This window comes from Dermacentor variabilis, chromosome 6 (assembly GCF_050947875.1).
Source record: "Dermacentor variabilis isolate Ectoservices chromosome 6, ASM5094787v1, whole genome shotgun sequence".
Lineage (NCBI taxonomy): Eukaryota > Metazoa > Arthropoda > Arachnida > Ixodida > Ixodidae > Dermacentor > Dermacentor variabilis.
The window spans coordinates 170,399,682-170,419,518 of NC_134573.1; the positions used below are offsets into that span (position 1 = coordinate 170,399,682).

The following is a 19,837-nucleotide window of genomic DNA, read 5'->3' on the forward strand; positions in this document are numbered from 1 at the left end:
CCTACGAGGCTTCCAGTTTCGACGCATAGCTGCGTCATAAGTTTGACGCAGAACAATGAAGTCGATGACGTCTGGCATGTCATGGTAGCGAATGTCAAAGGGCTCGCCATCCATCTGACTCCGGTGAGGTTCGATGGGCACTACACGCAGGCAGCACAGGTGCACAGGTGGACACAGCTCAAACTTCACGTCCAGCACACGCAAGAGTTCCTGCTCCTGCACACACATAAACATGCCAACACAGCATTTATGAGAGAATTTCGGTGATGACGCATCTGCAATTAGCCCTCACATTCTTTTAAAGCTAACATTCCTTGCAACGCACAATACGAAGAAACTTAGAGGCCTCTGTCTTGAAACTCCTACACATTGCACAAGCAATGTGTTTCATAATTGGGCTCCTTCGTTTCTGGGTTTTTATGTTGTTTAAAAATCGGGGGGGGGGGGGGGGGGGTTAAAATTGGGTGTTATGTTTAGAAAGAAAAACCAAGGAGAAATTTTTTTTTGTCTGGTAGCCCAGAGTCCGAGATTTTCCAGCAACATTTACAAATCATAACACATGTAATATTCCCTTTTTGGACACAGATGCATATTCACTCACACAACATTTAATGGCAAAGATAGGTGCTTGCAGATCACGTGTTGAATTCACATCCACTAAACCTTATTGTCAGGCATTATTAATACATAAAAAACAAAACAAATACAACAAATAGAAATGGGTTTGGCTCTTTCTTACTTTGTTCTCTGCACTTTTTCTAAAAAACAAAAAATTACCAAAGGTTGAGCATAGGGCATGCTTCACAGGAGATGTGATGCTTTTCCTCATCTTGTTGACCTTGTTGACGTAGTACATCATCATATGCATTAAGAGCATTTGTATGTCCATCCTAGACCTGCCAGACCTTTCATTCTTGTCGGTTGTGACACAGGTTCACAATATACGCTCTTGCAACAAAATTAATGGAATTACCATTCTTTAATATATGAGGCTTGCTGAACGTGTGATGCAATGTGCCAATGTCATAGTCATGTAGACGTGGCAATAAAAAAGCAACAAGCTATTCTTCCCTCTGCATTTGTAGGAGCTTATATATGTATTATGAGACTGTTTTCGCTGGAGTATTAAGTGAAAAAAAAAGGCATGTACTATATTAAAAACATGATATATCTTGACCACTTGCTCACCAAAGGTAGGCAGCATTCATTAGTTTTGCAACAACTGCATTCATTATCCTTTACGAAAGGGAAAACTTCGGGGAAAGATCAGGTCTAACCAGATTTTCATAAATTTCGTTCCGGGTGCAAAAATTTGGTATTATCGGGCTTTACCCGAAAACGAAGGACCCTATTCATAATGCATTTTGCAAGTATCTTTCAAGTGCAATGTTTTATAGAAGGTTGTAGGGTTTCGGAGACATGTAAAGGCTAACTTCAATGAAATTTTGGACCATATAAAGAGTCTAGTTCCAAATTAGATGGTTCTCGCAACGCGCAGGAAATCTGAGGCCATGTGATGGGAAGAATTGCATCATATCCACTAACGACCAGGTGCGTGCAACATCTGTTGAAGTGCCATTTATGGCCTGTTAATAAGAAGATGAGACAATTACCAGCCCTGTAGCTTTGCCAAGATGGCTTCAACATTAAATACAAAAATTTTGTTTCAGTTGGCCTTTAATGCTGCTTTAGCAAAGATCTTGCCAAAATCTAGCAAACGATCACTCACCCTGAGCCGGTGTCGCATCCAGGGCTGGGATTGATCCCGAATGTGGTATATTCGGCAGCGTTTCACAGCCTGCACGTACGACTGGTGTCCCTGGTGGAAGTATACCACCTCGTCACCAATCTGTGGGAAGTAAGGTGTCTTGCGTGGCACCATGTCCATCAGCCACTCGGGGTGTCGCAGAATTTTCTCAGACGCACGCTTGGAGCTCTTTTTTGATTTCTTGCTGCGACTGCTCCGAGGTGGCGTCCTGGCTTCCTCATTCACTTGAACCTGTGGCACCTGTCTCTGGTTCTGCTTCTTGGGGAGGAAAAGAAATGCAACAAGGTATCAGAGAAGTGCCTTCCAAAGAAATTAACAAGGTGTTTTATCATGCTGTCATCGCTCTGCCAATGGTTACTGCTACTGTTTCTGCCACCTACTAGCTTTGCCCTCATTAGCTAAGCCATGCCAATCACATGTGTGGCATGTAGTTCGAGCTTTGTGGACCTAAATAAAGATCTACTGGCAAAAGTTACAAGAACTAGACTTTCTTTTTTGAATTGCAGCAAACTTCAAACTGGTTAAGTGGCTGCCTAATAAACACATTCCTGCACTTCCCATGTTTGAAAACAGACAGTTTCCACTAAAGCATCCTCTTGATTCACAACAATAACATTGCCATGAAGTGTTGCAAAAGAAACCAAAGTTAGCATCCACATGAAAGATGCATGAAAGTAAACTCATGCGGACAATTTGGCATCATTAACTGCGCCATTGAAAAATAATAAAGATAATGGCGATCTCATGCAATGTGGGAATCTGCGCACACAAGGCTTTCATTAGCCAGCAAGGCAAAATGGCGCATTATGACAAGAGAGATGCTGTAGATTTCATTGACGGATGTGTCTCTCAGTAACCACAGTGTACAAGGCAGAGAAAGCCGAAATTTGATTCAGCACTTTTTAAAACATGCTAAATTACAATACGCAACATACTTTACCTTGAAGAAACATCCCACAGTGTGATGAGAGACACAGAGCGAATTTCCGTGCCAAACGCATCCCGTAACGTTTATCTTCATTGTCGAATTGAATTCTGAAGTTTTACGTGCCACAACCATGATATGACTATGAGACATGACGTGTTCATTGTCTTCATCGTCGGCTAAAAAATGTGCGTGCTCATTTTTCATAAGTAAATTATTGCTATGCAATGTGCCTAATTTGCCAAGTGTCTTAAACCACTGGTTTGCACGAGGAAAATTCATAAAGGTGTTTTATTTTGCCTTGGCATGTGTCTGTGGCTTAATGGTTAGAGCATGGGGCTTCTTGAGCTGGGGGAACAGGGTTTGTAACCAACTATCGGAAACACAATTTTTTATGCAACTATATTTGCATGCGTCAAGGTCACCCTCAACGTCACATAAACGGCCAGACAAAGCTATTTGCATACAAACTCAAAGTGGGAGGAAGAGCCACAGAAAACTATTACTTTAAAACCAAGCCTGCATTGACACGGGCATTTGTACCACCTTGACTGGTTGCTCACTGTTTGCTAGCACCCTTCTCTTTTTCACAAGCATGGCCAACATCCTATTTGGTCGATTCCTTTCCTCATTTACTTGAAGTTAAAGTACACTTTCAGTTTCAACATCTTTGACTTCGTAGGATAGCTGGGCTTCAGTTAGAGGCAAACATGCACCTATACCAGATTTCTTAAAAAGTATTAAAAAATAAAACCCTGGCTAATGCCAACATACTAAATGATCCAGCATTTCTTCTGATTCCTCAAATCTAGTAAAAAAAACTCGCCTTTTTGGCAGTGCAAATCAACACACAACAGCTTATATTAAAAAAGGTCCTTTTTTTTTTTTAGTGCTACTGTGCTGCTTTTCCAAGCACCAGGACGAACTAACGGGGGATCACTGAGGTGAAGAAGAATTAAGACTGTTCAGGTCAGCTTTCTCCAGCTCCACAAGATTGTCAAGTGGCTTTGCTAGACCACGAATAATAGTGGCACATGTTCTTCTTTTAAGCCAAGTGGGCTCTGGTCAGTGTGAATCAATATGATCTTATCATTTTGTTTTCATTCTGACCACAAATTACGGTTGTTCAAATGCCTCTGCTTGCTTTCCATTATGGCTTCTATGTACTCCTCTGGCATGCCCATGTGATGCACATGGGTATTAACATGCTTCTGAAGATGAATGTAAATGGCACTTACCATAACTGTAAAGCTAGCTTTCCTTCCTGCGAGGCATATTGCTCAACTAATGGCGGGGCAGCAATTTTTGCCAAGTGTATGCACAAGCACAGTTTGCTTGTGTTAAAATATGAATATGTAGATGTGGTTGTCGTGATGAAACCAAGTAGAAACCATGGGCAGCCAGAACTTCACTTTCACATGAACAATGACCGGTGATACCAATAGTTTGGCAAAAATGAATTGCAGGGAAGCGCACTTACGAATTATGAAAAGGTGTCTATTAATGTCAGCTGACAGTGCTGTATTTGAATAACACTCACTGGAGGTTGCCTGCTGCTACCAGCTCCGGATGAAGGTGTTGGGGTTGTTGAGGAAGATTTTATGGGAGGCTTTTTCTTGCGTTGCTTTTTGCGAACAAGGTGCTTTTTTTTTCGTGCACGAGCTGTCACCTCAATGTAGTCTTCATCACTGTCCACTGCTGCTGCTTTATGTCTCACCGAGCGGATAGTTTCAGCACTGTCATCGTCGTCATCTGAAATCTCGTTGTCCACCACGACATCGTCTTCATCAGAGTCATCCTCAACAATAGATTCTGCTTCTTCCTTAACCCTCCCTTCATGCTCTTCATCATCGTCATCTTCCTCAGGACGCTGGATGATTCGCCGCTGCTTCTTAGGACTACTCTTAGAGGCAGCCTTGCGAGACTTCGGTTCTTCAACCCAGTCTGAGTAGTCAGAGTCACTGCAACTATTAAATAAACAAAAAAGCAAGAAATAATGCTAAGAATGGTGAACTTCGTTGCTAAGAATGGTGAACATTAAATTGTGACAAAGACCTATATTCACCTTTGACTGCCTTCAGAGCTTTCAGAAAAGACTGCACCGGTGTCTGTAGTGGAACTCAAGCTGATGTCATCGGGATCCTACACAAAAAAGTTTTTGTCAGATCTGCCTTGTTTCGGCGTCAAGTCCAAGAGAATGAAAGGCTATATTCTTTGTTCCATTGCTCACTGCTATCAGTTTTCTTTGGCAAGGTACCAGCATAAGGCGAAATTTATCCAGAAAGTTCTGACACGCTCATCTTTTTATTTTGTGTTATCTAACCTCCCTTGATACCAAGGATAAAAAGCGGCACCACTAAGCCTGTTATAAGGTACAACATTTCATTGAAGCAAGCTTTATCAGTGAGAACACAGTGTAGATAGGCACTTCATATTAAAACACTGGTTTGTTTCAAGCAATCAACCAGAAATACTTTAGCCACAAGAATTCACGAGCACTTTGCTCCAACACCACATTCCTTCTCACTCACAAATCAATTCAATACAATACTGCATCATGCAAAAAGCAAGACAAAGTAAACTGCTGCAAGCCACTTCATACTCTGTTACTGATTATATAATATTTCTTATTTTTCTTATACAGTAAAACCTCATTAATTCGAAGTCCATCGGACTGTGAAAAATCATCGAATTAACCGGGTTTTCGGATTATCAAAAATGGACGAAAAATGAGAAATAAAGGTACGAAACGTGGCTGTATCAGCACTGCACCTTTATTTCACCTGAAAAATGGTCACTTGAAATAGTCATCGATGCGTGACTGCTTGGCGCGGTAGTTGGCTGCACCATAGGCTGCGTCCTCCAGTCTGCTTACAGTGTGCAGCAATTCACTGTTACCACCGCTACACTCCACAAAACTGCGCACAACGTTGAGCGACTCAACGACTGCAGCTAAAGCTGGTGCTCGGGCGGGCTCAACATCGCCTTCACCTTTGTTGGAAGGCCTGTTGTCATATATTTTTCCTTCCAAGTCGGCTTAAGATGTTTGGAAATCAAGTTCCGTGCTCAAATATCCCGCAAAGGTCAATCCATTGCTCTCGTTGCCGTTTTCTTTGTCGAAGTCGGTCATGCGCGCACACATTGACTCTCCTTCATCATCCAGTGTGCAGTTGGCATCAGATGCATCCTCGGAACTGTCATCTTGTTGCTTGGAAAAACCGGCGTGCATAAAGTAACACCTGATCGTATCTCCCTCCACCTGCTTACAGGCGTACACTATTTGGGCAAATGGCACCCAGTAGGTCCACGGAATATTGTTTGCCGTTATCATAACACAACAAGATCCTTTTAAGCAAATGGCAGTGATAAATCTTCCTCGCTTGCAGAATAACGCCTTGGTCCATACGCTGCGATACAGCTGTAACATTCGGCGGCAGGAAGACAAGCCTGACTGCTGTCAAGTTCTGGATGTCAACATGGGCTGGGCAGTTGTCAACAACAAAAACAAGTTTGCGTCCCACGGCAGCAAACTTACGGTCAAGGTGCCTCACGTACTCCTTGAACAGCGCTGCCGTCATCCAAGCCTTTTTGTTACTTCTGTACAGCACGTCATCCTTAGCAGGAAGTCGTGCGTTCTTGAAGCACCGAGGCTTCTCCACTTTTCCGATGATCAGCAGCGGGAGTTTGTGACTGCTGGACATATTCGCACCAAACAGAATGGTTATTCTGTCCTTGGGTTGTTTTTTTCCCATGACTACTGCATCCTCTGGGGGCAAACGTCTTCGTTGGCAGCATTCTATATAACAATGCAGCCTCAACGATGTTATAAACATCGTCGTCCTCCGCGTACTGCTGAAGCAGCGGAGCGAATGTACTCTTTTTCCAATTCTCGACAACATTTGGGTCGACGCTCCCGCTTCCGCCGCACACTGTCACGAACGTGAGGTTATTGCGGTCTTTAAATCTGGACAACCAGCCGTTGCTGCACTTAATTGCTTCACGGCGCAGCCGCAGTGCAAGCTTATCGGCCTTTTCGCGCAGCAGCGTGCCGTTCACAGGCAGGTGTGCTGCATTTTCATGCTGAAGCCACTTTATTAAGGCGTCTTCAACGTCCGGATACGTAGGAAAACGAATCCTTGTTCGCTTCGTCGAATGTGTCTTCCCGTAGGCGTCGAGGATCTTCGTCTTATTCTTCAATACCGTCGAAAGGGTCGATAAAGGCACCTTGTGCTTTTCCGCCAGCTGTGTTTTGGAACTCGTCCATTTTTCAGCCTCCTCAACTAGGCACACTTTCTGGCAGAGAGTCAAGAGTTCTGTGCTTCGGCATTTTCTTAACACCAACACCGCGCAGGTGGTCAAGAATAACTAGTACAGCACAGAACACGTCTGGTTGCGGCACCGAACAATCAAAACACTACAAGCAATGCCTTCCACAAGCTAGACAAAGAAACAACCGAAACGGAAACAGAAAAATTTCGACCTAGCGGTACCTGGTTGTTGCTTTGTCAACTAAAGCTAGCCTCCAAAACTGGCTGTAGCACTGTGCAGATCGCTGAGGCACGACAAAGCACTGGAAACAGGACGGATGGATGATTGAGGCCCAACACTTTGAATCGGGCGGTGGCGGCGTGCGCCACCTAGCACAGAAAGTTTATTTAGTGGCGGCGTGCGCCACTTAGCACAGAAAGTTTATTTAAAGTGCCGCTTGGCTGCCACTTCGGCAACTATACTGGCCTCAGAGACTGGCACACGAAATTTTTTTTGTTGCGGGTCATGGAGGCACGGAAAAATCATGAAGGCCATGGTGTAAACTGACGTATTATCCGGATTTGAGCACGCTGGCTGTTCAAATTATCCGGCAAAATTTGCATGCAAACTGTTGGGACCGCCGAAAACCTTCGAATTACGCGGGATTTCGAATAAACCAAGTTCGAATTAACGAGGTTTTACTGTACATCAAACGAATGGCTTCAGCCTCGGAAGAGGTGAAGTGACTTATACTGTTGAGTTCATTGAAGTTTATCGGAGGCTTCGATAGCGGGCATGGCAACATCATTACATTCTGTTAAGGTGAAGGAGTGCCTATCATCACCACGGTGTATTTTTCAAGTCCAGCATGACCTGACAGTGTTGCATTATGAGCTGCAATACCACAATACCAAACAACTTTAAACCGAGACTAAGCAAAACGCACAAATAATCAGAACAACATTAGTTGGCACAACAGGGTATGTTCGTTTGAGTCGTGCTACCTTTGTTTTGCAGTGCTACTAAACTGGTTGAGGTTGAAGCTCCAAAAATTCAAGCAAAATAAAATACCAAACTGTGCTAACAATGACTGACCAAACTAAATTTGCATGGGTGACACTGTGCCGTAAGGAAGGTGATGCAGCAGTCTATTAACTGAAACAAACCAATGGAGCTGAAAACCAACAAGCAACACAAAATGGCTAGACCCCAATACAAAGAGCTAATCTACGCTTACCTCGAAGTCATCTCTGGCTAACCTTGAACTGGGAACTGCTCGTGAGGAGCGCGTTTGGACACCAGAGGGCTTCTTCTTGGCGGTGGATCTGGCACGACTGTTATTGACACGGTGTTTGTTTACCAGCAGGTTTTCACACACCTGTAAAGAAAGAAAAACCATGAATACCAGTCATGCCCAGATACAACAAACACTTTCAAGGAACAAAGTGTCTTTTCGGTACCAAAGGGGTCGAAGTAAGCAATCAAAAACATTCCTTACACCGTGGAAAAGTGGAGAGCTCGGCACGATGCCAGAAACACTGTTGGCTGTATAAGCCGATGGGTCAAGTGTTGAGTGACATTAAACCTGATAGAAGTGATCGCATCCCCAATAGCCACAGCTTCTATGTGGCGAGAATGTAGACAATGACCATTACCATCACAAGACACCAAATCGAGGAGAGGTAGGCAAAGAAGGTTTTTTTTTTCTTTAAGTACGGCTCACTGGTTCACTCGCTTATAGCTGCGCAACTGTTTGAGTGTCGTTTTGATTTTCTGTTGCATTGGTACCATCGGAGAGAGCATTAATTTTCCTGACAAAAAATGGCTCTCAGTTACATGCACTATCATCATCAGCCAGAGAAAGTGCACAGGGAAACTACAGCATAGCTATTCTTTAACAAAACTGTACATGACCATAGGACCATAGGCCACATCATATTGGCGTTTTTTTTTTTTTAATAAGCTAAAGTTGCACTCTGCTTTCGATATGTCTAAGTAAAGTTCGAAATTTGGTATGAGAAAAATTTCAAGAATTTCACTCCCTTTTCAGAAGCGAACTTCCGACAATGGCGGGCTCTCGAGGATAAGCTGCACCACCAAAATTGAAAGGGGGAGGGAAAGCCGGCGGAAAGAGACTTGCAGTGTGGAAAGAAAGGGTTGCAGGGTTAGGACGAAAAATAAGGAACACGATTTCTCCGTGATCGCATTTGGTGTGGACTTTACCCAGGCACCACGGCACCACGGCACCTGGCATCTCTGAGGAGAGGTTTTGACTTAGAAGTACATGGCGTTGGATTAGTATTTGGACCGCAGGATATGCCGAGTTTCGCGAAGGGTCAGTCTGGAGATAAAAGAATTGTGGCACTGCCTGTAAGCTGTTTTGTTTTTTTCTGCTTTGGGTTTTAATCTTCATGTGGCAAGAGCCACACAACCTTGGGCTCGCAATTAGCATACAGTCTGCCTCTGACACTCAATATAACGGCCGGATTGGCTCACCACTTTAACCTCCAGACTCTGCCGGCGTCGTTGGCTCTCTGCATGGTACAAGGCTAGCTCAGCATCAGCCATCGTGGCGGCACGGTGCAACGAGTTGGCTACCAGCGCTGACTTTGCGGCAGTCCCAAGGAAGCAGCGAGCGAGTCGAGAAGGCACAGCTGCGTTGCTGGCACTGCTGCCGCTAGTGCTACCAGACCCAGATTCGGAAGACGGACCAGGCTGCTCTGCATCCCGTGACTGCCAATGGCCCGAGGATTGCCGTACGCCTTCAACATCACCAGTGCGCCGCATTCCAACTCTGCTGTGGTGGCCTCCTGGAGAATGGCCTGCATGGCCTGCATGGCAGACAGGCTGAAAGTATAAGCTCTCGGTTGTGCACAGTGCCTTTGTTAGCCATAACAAATTTTTGCAGGAGTTAAACAGAACAAAAGATACATGATAAAATGACTAACTGGATGAGTTGCCATGGTCAGCCATTCCATAAATAGACACAATGATGGCAAGACAAGACATTGACAAACATATTACGTTAGAAGCGGCACTTTGTAACGGTCTTTCCGTCCTTGTGTCTATTTGCATGCCAGCCCGCCAAACGGACATGTACTTCAAGCTGTCGTACACATGAATCATTCTGAAAATGTGTACTTGTGAAGTATAAGCCTGTTTGAGCCAAAGCAGCAGTGAAGCACCTACCCAAATTCAGGCGGGGCTGTGCTGATCGTGGTGGGGACTGCCCTTCAGCTGCTAGCATGTGATCCTGCTCATGCTGCAGCTGCTCAATCATTTCATCGATGGCAGGCCGTTCCTCAGCTTCCTCATCCTCCACAGGACGCACAGGCTCCAAGATCTCGGCTTCACCTGAAGAGACCAGTAGCACACCCAGTGGTCTATCATGCCCGAGAGCCTTGGCTTTCAAAACACAGATAATTGGGTATGAATACAAGCTACAGAATGTGGGTTATCTGATAGATGTATTTTAAAGCCGCAAAAAATGTTAACTCGCATTGTAGGTTCCATTGCCACCGGCAGGAAGGTGTCCACAAGTACTTGTATACGTCTTTTTCATGTGTGTCCACATTTTTTGTGCCACGTCACTTTCGGTCCCCAAGTGCATCTAGCAAGTAAGGCAAGAGGCAGGGAAGGGCTCCTCACCATTAGCAAGCACAGCCACGTAAGGGACGAGCTGCGAATCGAGACAGTGCTCCCGTCCAGGCACAAGCCGCTGCAGGGCAGGTGGGTACGGGTTGCCATCAATGTCCACCAAGAACGGCGGTGGCATCAGGTGGGGAGCACACTGGGTCTGTTCGTCCAGCACATGCTGCTGAGCATCGCGGATCAGTGGACGGTAGTCCGTGTGGAAGAACTGCTCATCTGGAACCTGGAGGTTGGAATCGCGCAAACATACCTTTACACCCTGCAACTTGCCCAGCAATAACGGGCGGAGCTATCTGACAAACCAACACCTACCATACCGTATATTCTTTACATCAGTCATATATAAGCGTATATAAGCCATCTATCTATATCATCATCATCAGCCTAACTACACCCCGCTGCAGGACAAAGGTTTCTCCCATACGTCTCCAATTACTCCAGTCATGTGCTAATTTTGGCCATGTTGCCCCTTATACGCTTCGTTTCTCTTATATTTATCTATATACTGTCTTACAATGAGTTGGCAGTGCAGCTAAGGCTATGAGCCTCCACATACCGTTTGGGGCTGTGCACTAAAACATAGTTTCCAAGCCATCGTGCAACATCTGCACAGTTAGTTGCCACCTAACGCATGTATTTGCTCTAGATTTTGGCATAATGCTTCGACAGCAAAGTATTCATGACTATTTAGCACTGTTTCCAAGATCATTCTAGGTTTCTCAGCGCGAAGGCTTACTGAAAGATGTTGTGCTAGTTGTACATGGCCCCCAAGATGTTGCGGAGTGAGCAAGCCACGGGCGCTTTCAGTTCTTGGAGGCTACAGACTACAATCTTTTGTTTGTACAGTGAAATTTCAATATAACGAACTTCAAGGGAGTGTGGTAAATTGTTCGTTATTTCTAAAGGCCGTTATAGTGAAAGCTAAAAAGCTAACGATTCTGCCCATCAATCCATCTGTTCAGAAGTTGTCACCATATGAGCTATCCACAAAAATGTTGCTGTTGACTCTCAGCCACGCTGTTGCTATTTTCCATAGATTCTGCTGCCACGCACTACTGAAGCACCGCATAATAAGAGTGACACACGTGAAGCAGACGCTGACAAGGAGAAAACTATGGGCAAAAAGGTAGCTTCATATCAACTCCAAGCTCTGATGTTTTTTGCTGTTTGTTTGTTTTTCACATTCCTTGTCGTGGACACAGCAACTGTCTTGCTCAAGACGGGCACCTGAACTATGCCAAAGCACAAGCGCACGCGTAAACGACACTATCCGGAAAGTGCGGAGTGCGACCGTGTGACATCCCCACAAGTATGAAGGTTACACGACTTTGCGCGTGCAGCTAGTATGGCCGCAGAGAGAAGTGCGAAAGAAAGAGGCGTGCGCAGAAAGAAGGGTGAAAGAAGGAAGAGACGCACCTCTTCTGCTAGGAGACACTTTTCTGGACGAAGCATGCGCTTGGAAAACCTGATGTGTCGTGCCCTCCGCAATAGATAAGAAAAAATACATAGGTTTTTGCCCGCATTGTTTTTTTCTCAGACACAGTCTCAAGTTTTGTGAACCCATATGTCACTGTGTTCGCTATTTGCGCCTTGTCGTCCGCTAGCCTACTGTTTCAGCTGCCGTCAAGGATACACAGAAATATAAAAATCCCCGGATTTCTGAATATTGCTATGTATTACTGAGGCGTTGTTCACATGACAAGGAAGCTGAATAATGTTCGTTATTCTGAAAAGTTTAGTATTCTGAAGTTCGTAGTACTGAAACATTTTTACATTGAAACTTTATGAGGTCAGCAGGGGATCTCTCAAAAGTTCGTTAATCTGAAACGTTAAAGTAGTGTTCTTCACTTTTCTTCGTATTGTCTCTAAATGGTACCATGGCACTAATCCATTCATATTCAATATGCGAAGCGCAATGTACGTATACTTATTAAGCTTGTGTGCACCAGCTTCTATGCACTCGAAATGTGATGTGTGCAAATGGTAAATTACTACTACTCAAGACGCAGCCACAGAAATGTTGGCTACACTAAACAGCAGCCAGAAAATTCATTGCAACCGACATCGAACATGGGGTACTCACTGATGCAAAAATGTAAAAAAGAGTAATAAAGAAAATAAGCGACAGCGTGTACATCCAAGGAGAGAATGTGCACAGCCGCAGGCCCTTTCTTTCTCGCACAATGATGGACTATCAAAAAGGCACACACATTCACTAAGAGAAACACCTAATGCAGGAACCGAAATATTTTGGTTAAAGGGCCCCTCACCAGGTCTGGCCACTTTCAGCTGACAAGCGCAGTGCATACAGTCCGCTATGGAAATATCTGAAATATCAATCCGAATGTCGTTTGCTCTTCTCAGGGCCGCCGCGCTCCAAGCCGGAGGGTGACGTACACATGCTAGTGCGCCTACCTACACGTGTTTGTGCTGTGACGTCGCTTGTGGTGGCACGTGACTTCTAGAATTATTCAAGGCAACATCTGTTATTTGTGTAATATGTTGCTTGAATAGACGAAAAGAAATAATAAAACACACAAACCAAATGTCTGCATGTTTTTGTCTGGTTTCGGGCATGTTATCTTGGGCATGTTACCAGTAGGACGGGCATCAAACCAACAAATGAAAAAGTTCAAGCTCTTCTGAAAGCCCCAGCACCCACTAACATAGCACATCTGCGTTCACTACTTGGGCTCATTAACTACTATGGCAAGTTTATGCCACGATTGACAACGCTTGCTAAGCCCTTCTACAGATTGTTACAGAAGGATGTCTCCTGGTCCTGGGACCGAAAATGCGAAGACGCATTTCAGGCCATCAAAACAGTGCTGCCATCCGCCGAAGTTCTTGCGCACTACAATCCGGTGTTACCACTGCAGCTGTCATGCGATGCGTCTGCATACGGTCTCGGCGCTGTGTTATCGCATGTTATGAAAGACGGCACGGTAAGACCAATTGCTTATGCTTCGAGGACGCTATCAAAGGCCGAAGAAAACTATAGCCAGATAGAAAAGGAGGTGCTTGCCTTAATCTTTGGCATCAATAAGTTCTATTTTTATATTTATAGTCGACAATTTACGTTAATCTTGGACCATAAGCCGCTACAAACAATCCTTGGGCCAAAGAGTGGCCTCCCGACCATAGCGGCTGCCAGACTACAACGGTGGGCTGCAACTCTTTCAGCTTATAAGTACGACCTTGTCCATCGAAAGTCAACCGACAACGCAGACGCGGACTGTCTTTCGCGCCTGCCGTTAGAGACAAGTGAGGGAGAGGACAGCACGAGTGAGACATTTTTTTCGCTTCGCTTAGCGTCCCTTCCTGTGACAAGCAAGCAGATCGCACGTTACGCAGTTCGTGATCCTGTTCTCAGCAGTGTCTTGGACTTCAGGAGAGGGTGGCCTTCGTATGTTGATGACAAAGAGTTGAAACCCTACTTTGACAGACGCAGCAAACCGACTATTCACGAAGGGTGCCTGATGCATGGAATGCGAGTGGTCGTGCCGCCAAAGCTGCAACAACCAATCCAGGAGGAGATACACCAGGGAAACCCAGGTATCGTGCAAAGCAAGGAACTCGCCCGAAGCCACGTATGGTGGCCATCTGTGGAAAAAGATCTCGAGAATCAAGTGAGACACTGCATGCCATGCCTGCAGCAGCGCAACATGCCGCTAAAGGCACCATTGCACCCGTGGTCGTGGTCTACGCAACCATGGTCACGTGTACATACTGACTTTGCGGGCCCATTCTGTAATTGTATGCCGTTAGTTGTTGTAGACATGCATTCAAAATGGCCAAAGGTGTATGTCACGACAAGTGCGTCCGCGCAAGCAACCATAGCAAATTTACACGAATTGTTCGCACGATATGGCACGCCGGAGACAATTGTAAGCGATAACGGTGCACAGTTCACATCGTTTGAGCTCAAAGCGTTTATGAAAGAGCACGCCGTCCGGCAAGTTTTCACTTCTGCCTATCACCCGAGCAGCAACGGATTGGCTGAAAGGTTCGTGCAGACTTTAAAGAATGCTCTGCGCAAAGGCCCTGCAGCAGAAAGTCTTGAAGAAACATTGTCCAAATTCTTGATGGTGTATCGGAACACGCCGCATGCAACAACACTCGAGACACCGTCTTATCTTTTTCTTGGTCGTCAACTGCGCACTCGTTTGGACGCACTGAAGCCCGCTTTGTCACATACTGTCCGCACAAGTCAGTTCCAGCAAATGATGCGGCAAAGTAGCAATCACGCAGTGTTTCAAGTGAACGATGAAGTTTTGGTGCACAATTTCAGGAGTGAACTAAGATGGCTCAACGCAACCACCTTGCAGCGGGAGGGGCCAGTGTCGTACAAGGTCAAGGTGCAGACACCCAATGGACCCTGTACGTGGAGACGACACAAGAACCACTTGCTACGAGCCTCTGCTGCGACGACGACGTCCCTATTTGCGGTAGAGGAGGAGGCCGAAATGTGTTATCCGGCCCTTGCAGTTGGTCCACCGCCATCAGCCGCTGTCTCCGAAACTAGATCTGCACCCACGGTCAGTGGAAACAGCCCTATGAAGCGGTACCCTCAACGAGTTAGGAAGCCACCTGACTGATACCAGCCATCCTGACTCTCCAAATTGCGGTGGAGGAAGTGATACGAGCCGCCGCAGTTTTGTTACCAGCGTGATAACCGACGCACCAAATGACGTCAGCAGGGGCTCTACAAAAAGCGAGCACCTGCGTGAGTGCAGCCAGACAGCATTGTAGCTGCCGCCCAATAAAGTACTACGCAGCCTTCTTATCGCTTCTTGCTTTCTTGAAGCCACGAACATCACACCGCCTTCATGGGATCTGTGCAGTGGAAACAGACCATCATCACGAACTTCTTTGCAAAGGAAGAAATTTTGTGTTTTGACTAGCCACATTTTTTAAAGCTGTGGTCCACTTACTAAGGAACTTCAGGATATACCGAACAGACACCGTGTGACGCTCAAGTTCGTTATAAGTGGGCTCGACTGTATCGTGAGACAGCAAGATCTAGCAAGATGTACGTTGGCTCTCCGATGTTTATTAGGTGCCTGAGAAATGTTTAGAGTCCTTGAACATGTTCCTAGGCACTGTAAAACTAGTCTTGATACCATATTGCATCTCTAGCATCACACCTATGATGCACATGTGTTAACAATGACTGCATGTGTTGTCAGATGACAAATAAAATATAGAGAGAAAGGAGGAGAACAGCTACAGATGCACCACCGTGTGCACAGAGAAAGCTGTTCATGCCTGTGCAATTATGTCAACGAAGCAGTGGAAACTAAACTGCTGCCAGAAATTACAATGTATCGCAACACTATACTGCAGAACTTCGTTGATACAATCTCGTTTCATACTATTTCCTGGCACGAACATTCGAAATTGAGAACGCAAAGTGACCCAATACAGTTAGCTTATTTTTACTGGTTAATGCATTCTCGAAAATCATGACCTTTTGACGCGAATGTTCGGTATTTCGGCAAAGTATGGTCAACGATGTGTTCTCGGCCGCTAGATCCCATGTAAACAAGAAAAGGTGCAAGGCACACGCGATCGAGAGCAGTAGGCACCCGCAACGGCACCTTCCCCGCACTACTCACCCGCCTGTGCCACGTGAAAATGCCGCCACCACTCAGTTTTCTATTCCAATACGAGCAAATCTCCTCGCGGGTGTGAAGGGTTGTCGCATGTCACCATTCACTGTAATTGCTGCCAACTTGTTGTGACACGCATTTTCACATAAATGTTTCATAGTGCGTATGTAAGGCGTGAGAAAGCATAATGCATGCTTATAATAGGTGTTAACCTAAACACGTCACCCTTTCCTGCTGCAAGTAGTCTGAAGTGAGCATCATGTTCAACTACGGTGGCACCACTGCCCACCAGCTCGATTTAGTTTTGGTTTCCCATCACTGTCTTAACAGGGAACCTGGGCCTCGAGCAATACCATTATTGATATTGCTGCTAGAGGAATGAAATTTGTAGGTGATATGTAATTTAATGTGCTTGATGCAAATATGTAATTAGATTTTCTCTATATAATGAGAAAACTATTTTATACAATTTTTCATGCTCCCCTGTTTCAGGATGACTGGAAGAAAATGCTTTACAGTAAGAAATGTGAAAGTCTTGTGAAAATATTCCTGAATGCTCAAGGAGTGCAGTAAACATTGTCTTGTGTTTCTATCTCTGTTCTATCCAAAGTTACAAAAGTTCAAAGTTGTAACTTGACATGCAATATATATATTTTTTTTTACCTTCCTCAAAATCTCAATATGTTTCAAAGTGCAGAAATGTGCCATTATAGACTTACTGCACTCCTATCTGATAAAGCATAAATTATTCAAATTGGATGATTAGGCAAGTAACTATGCCTCCCAGAAAATTGCTGATTATAAAAAAAAAGAAGTGTTAAGAAAAGCGGAAAAAATAGCCACCATGTGAAAAAAAGAATTTTATTCTCCTGGATGCATGAAATTGTCATAGCCAATGGCTCAGAAGGCTCTAGGGGAATCATTTGAAAGGAGATTTCCTCGCTGCCTCCACTTTGCAGCTGCTTGAAAAGCTGCCGAGGACATTCGCTTTCTCTCCACACTAACAATGTGACGACAGTCCTTTTCAGAGGGGACACTGCTATTGATATAATATTCATTTTTCATCAATATTAATGATCGAACCTTATTAAGATTCTTGTGATGATTTCAAATATGTAATTCTTTTTCCAATAGGCCACTTACTGTATTTACTCGCATAATGATCGCACTTTCTTGTAAAAAAAAAAATGACGCAAATTCAGGGGTGCGATCATTACGCGGGTTAAATTTCCCATAAAAAGAAAAATTTTATTTTTTCATCCCGCATTCGCTGCGGGATGACAAGCAGGCCGCTGCCGCTGTCAGTGCGCGACACCAAAACAAAAATGGCGGCCGGCGGAGCAAGCTGAACGTGCTGAACGCGATTATTTTTCTTCTTGTGAGTACATTACGCGCATTGAAGCAGTTTCTTCCGTATCAGTAATGAATATTGTTAACATCGGCAAGTTTGAGACAATAACGTAGCCATGTCCACTTTGCGGGGACAGAAACAGAGGTGGGCGTGCTTAGCTACAAGTGACAAGTGACAACACATGGCGGGCATGCTGCGTAAACTGCGACATGTGTCTTCACTGCTATCCTAATACGGCACGTTTCCGCTAAGGGTGGGCGAATATCTTAGCTGCGTTACAAGCATCGGCGTATGAATAGGGTAAACTTCTGACATATCAGTGTAAACGTGGCCACTATTGTTTCCACTCATGATTTGTTGCGTGCCCACAAAAGCAGACGAGAGGAATCGAAAGGCACCTTTTATGTTGTTGTTGTTGACCAAAACCATAAACCATTATGCAACCTACAAATAATAAAGCTGAGGCAAGCTTGGTTGTAGCTTTTTTTTTCATGGAAGTGTAGAAAGTGATAAAATGAAATGGGGCATCTGAATGTTGGGTGTGTGCGCAACACTTGCTATATCTTCAAGAATCGTTCACGTAGCATTTGACAGATGTAAGCGCGATCATCATTAGCTAGACTTGGCACACAACGTATCGCTGCGACAAGTTCGGGGTGCGATCATTACACGGGAAAGAAAAAAAAAATCGAATTTTGACGACAAAATTCAGGGGCGCGATCATTACGCAAGTGCGATCATTATGCGAGTAAATACGGTATTTCTCAACATAAATGACATTCATTGTTCATCACTTGCGGAAACAAGAGAATACCCGCGCTACAAAAATTCGTATTGTCACATGCCTAGTACTAGAAAACATAGGGAACACAATGGTAGGAATACCTTTTTGATATAACTAATATTAGTAACTCTATAGCAATTCAATATTCACTGTTCCAAATGTGAGTTCCCTACTGTCTGATCTAAAGCAGAACTGAAAAATTTTAAAGCATAAATTCCAATATCTGTTGCTACCATTGTGTACTTTGCACACTCAGCTACACATAAGCCACAACAAAAATTATGGCTCTACCTGCCTCGAAGGCAGAGATATCGCTGCTGCAAATCAGCAAGAAATCAAAAATTGGCGTTTTAAGAAAACGAGAGACAAAGAAATACATTCACTTTTAATCAAAAGTGCAGAAATAATTTTGTACTATTTTGCAATGGAATGTAGGAATGTAGTCGCTCTGACCATGGCCACCCAAATGTGGCAAAAACATCGTTTAGCGCTGTTTGCCGATTCCCGGTGGCTTGCATCGGGCGACAAGGTTGCCATTCATGCAGGTCGAGCTCCATGCTGACTTGATATCGCCGCAGCACGCGCACGTGATAACGATCTTCATGGTGAGGCCATATTCACGTTTGCTTTTGCCTACTGCGACGTTACCGCCACACACCTAGCAGTTGAGAAACAATTAGTGCGTTCACGAAGTCCTACTGATGATAGCGTCGACTGGTGCGGCTGTCGTGTCGTCGGCGCGAGTGAGCAAATCCAACTTCCGCTTTGTCGCTGGCGTTGAAGCAAGAACTTGAAGTTTTCTTAAGCATTCATCTCCCCCTGCAGCAAATCTGCATGCTGCAACATTTCAGTGTCACGCAGAACGCGGCCGCTGTCCGGAACACACTCACTCGTAGGCGAGCTGGCTAGGCCTACTTCGGCATCGTTCGCGGATTCGGCATCCCTTGCGGTTGGCGGCAGATGATGTGGACAATTATCGATGTTCTACGAAGGAATGGAACGCTTTTGAAAGTTATAAGTTAAATGCTGCTATTTTTTGTCGTAGTTGTGCCTTGTGGCGAACTTCCCCGGTGGTCGGTCAGGAAAAGAGCTACGTGCCGCAATAAAAAGGGTTGTTTTTGCACGGAATTCAGCTCACAGTGCTGTTATAAATTGATATTGCGTGCAAAATACCCTTCTGCGAGATGTGAAACTTGGTGAATTAAAGGAACAGTAGCTGTAGGTAGTGAAAATGTTATTTGCAAAAAATCTATTGTTTTCGAGTTTTTTCCGTCTCAAGACCCGTGTCCCTCCTTAAAACGATAATGTACATCTTGGGCCCCACAGCTCGATGCATGTCGGCATCTTGTGTCACAGCAATTCTCGCCGAGTGGGCATGTAAAAACTTTCTGCCAGAAAGAATGCTCCACCCGAAGAAGCTGCTGAGCCAAGCCAAATTTGAGGAGCACGACTATAAACTTGCCGAAACTGCAAAACTGACAATGTATGTTTCAGGCCG

At 44.8% G+C, this 19,837-nt stretch overlaps 1 protein-coding gene across 2 annotated transcripts in view; it reads right to left on the minus strand.

Annotated features, from left to right (window-relative positions):
* Nucleotides 1-19,837, minus strand: part of BRWD3 (bromodomain and WD repeat-containing protein) — a 75,563-nt gene that overhangs the window by 38,368 nt on the left and 17,358 nt on the right. Inside the window, exons 16-23 of one of the 2 annotated variants that reach the window (XM_075696727.1) lie at nucleotides 10,590-10,815; nucleotides 10,131-10,295; nucleotides 9,438-9,772; nucleotides 8,179-8,319; nucleotides 4,759-4,835; nucleotides 4,234-4,660; nucleotides 1,730-2,023; nucleotides 6-216 (exon numbers count right to left, since the gene is read on the minus strand). In XM_075696727.1, the coding sequence (XP_075552842.1) occupies nucleotides 6-216; nucleotides 1,730-2,023; nucleotides 4,234-4,660; nucleotides 4,759-4,835; nucleotides 8,179-8,319; nucleotides 9,438-9,772; nucleotides 10,131-10,295; nucleotides 10,590-10,815 (1,876 nt within the window). Of the gene's footprint in view, nucleotides 1-5; nucleotides 217-1,729; nucleotides 2,027-4,233; nucleotides 4,661-4,758; nucleotides 4,836-8,178; nucleotides 8,320-9,437; nucleotides 9,773-10,130; nucleotides 10,296-10,589; nucleotides 10,816-19,837 lie in introns of both variants that reach the window. The other variant, XM_075696726.1, reaches the window with a different exon arrangement.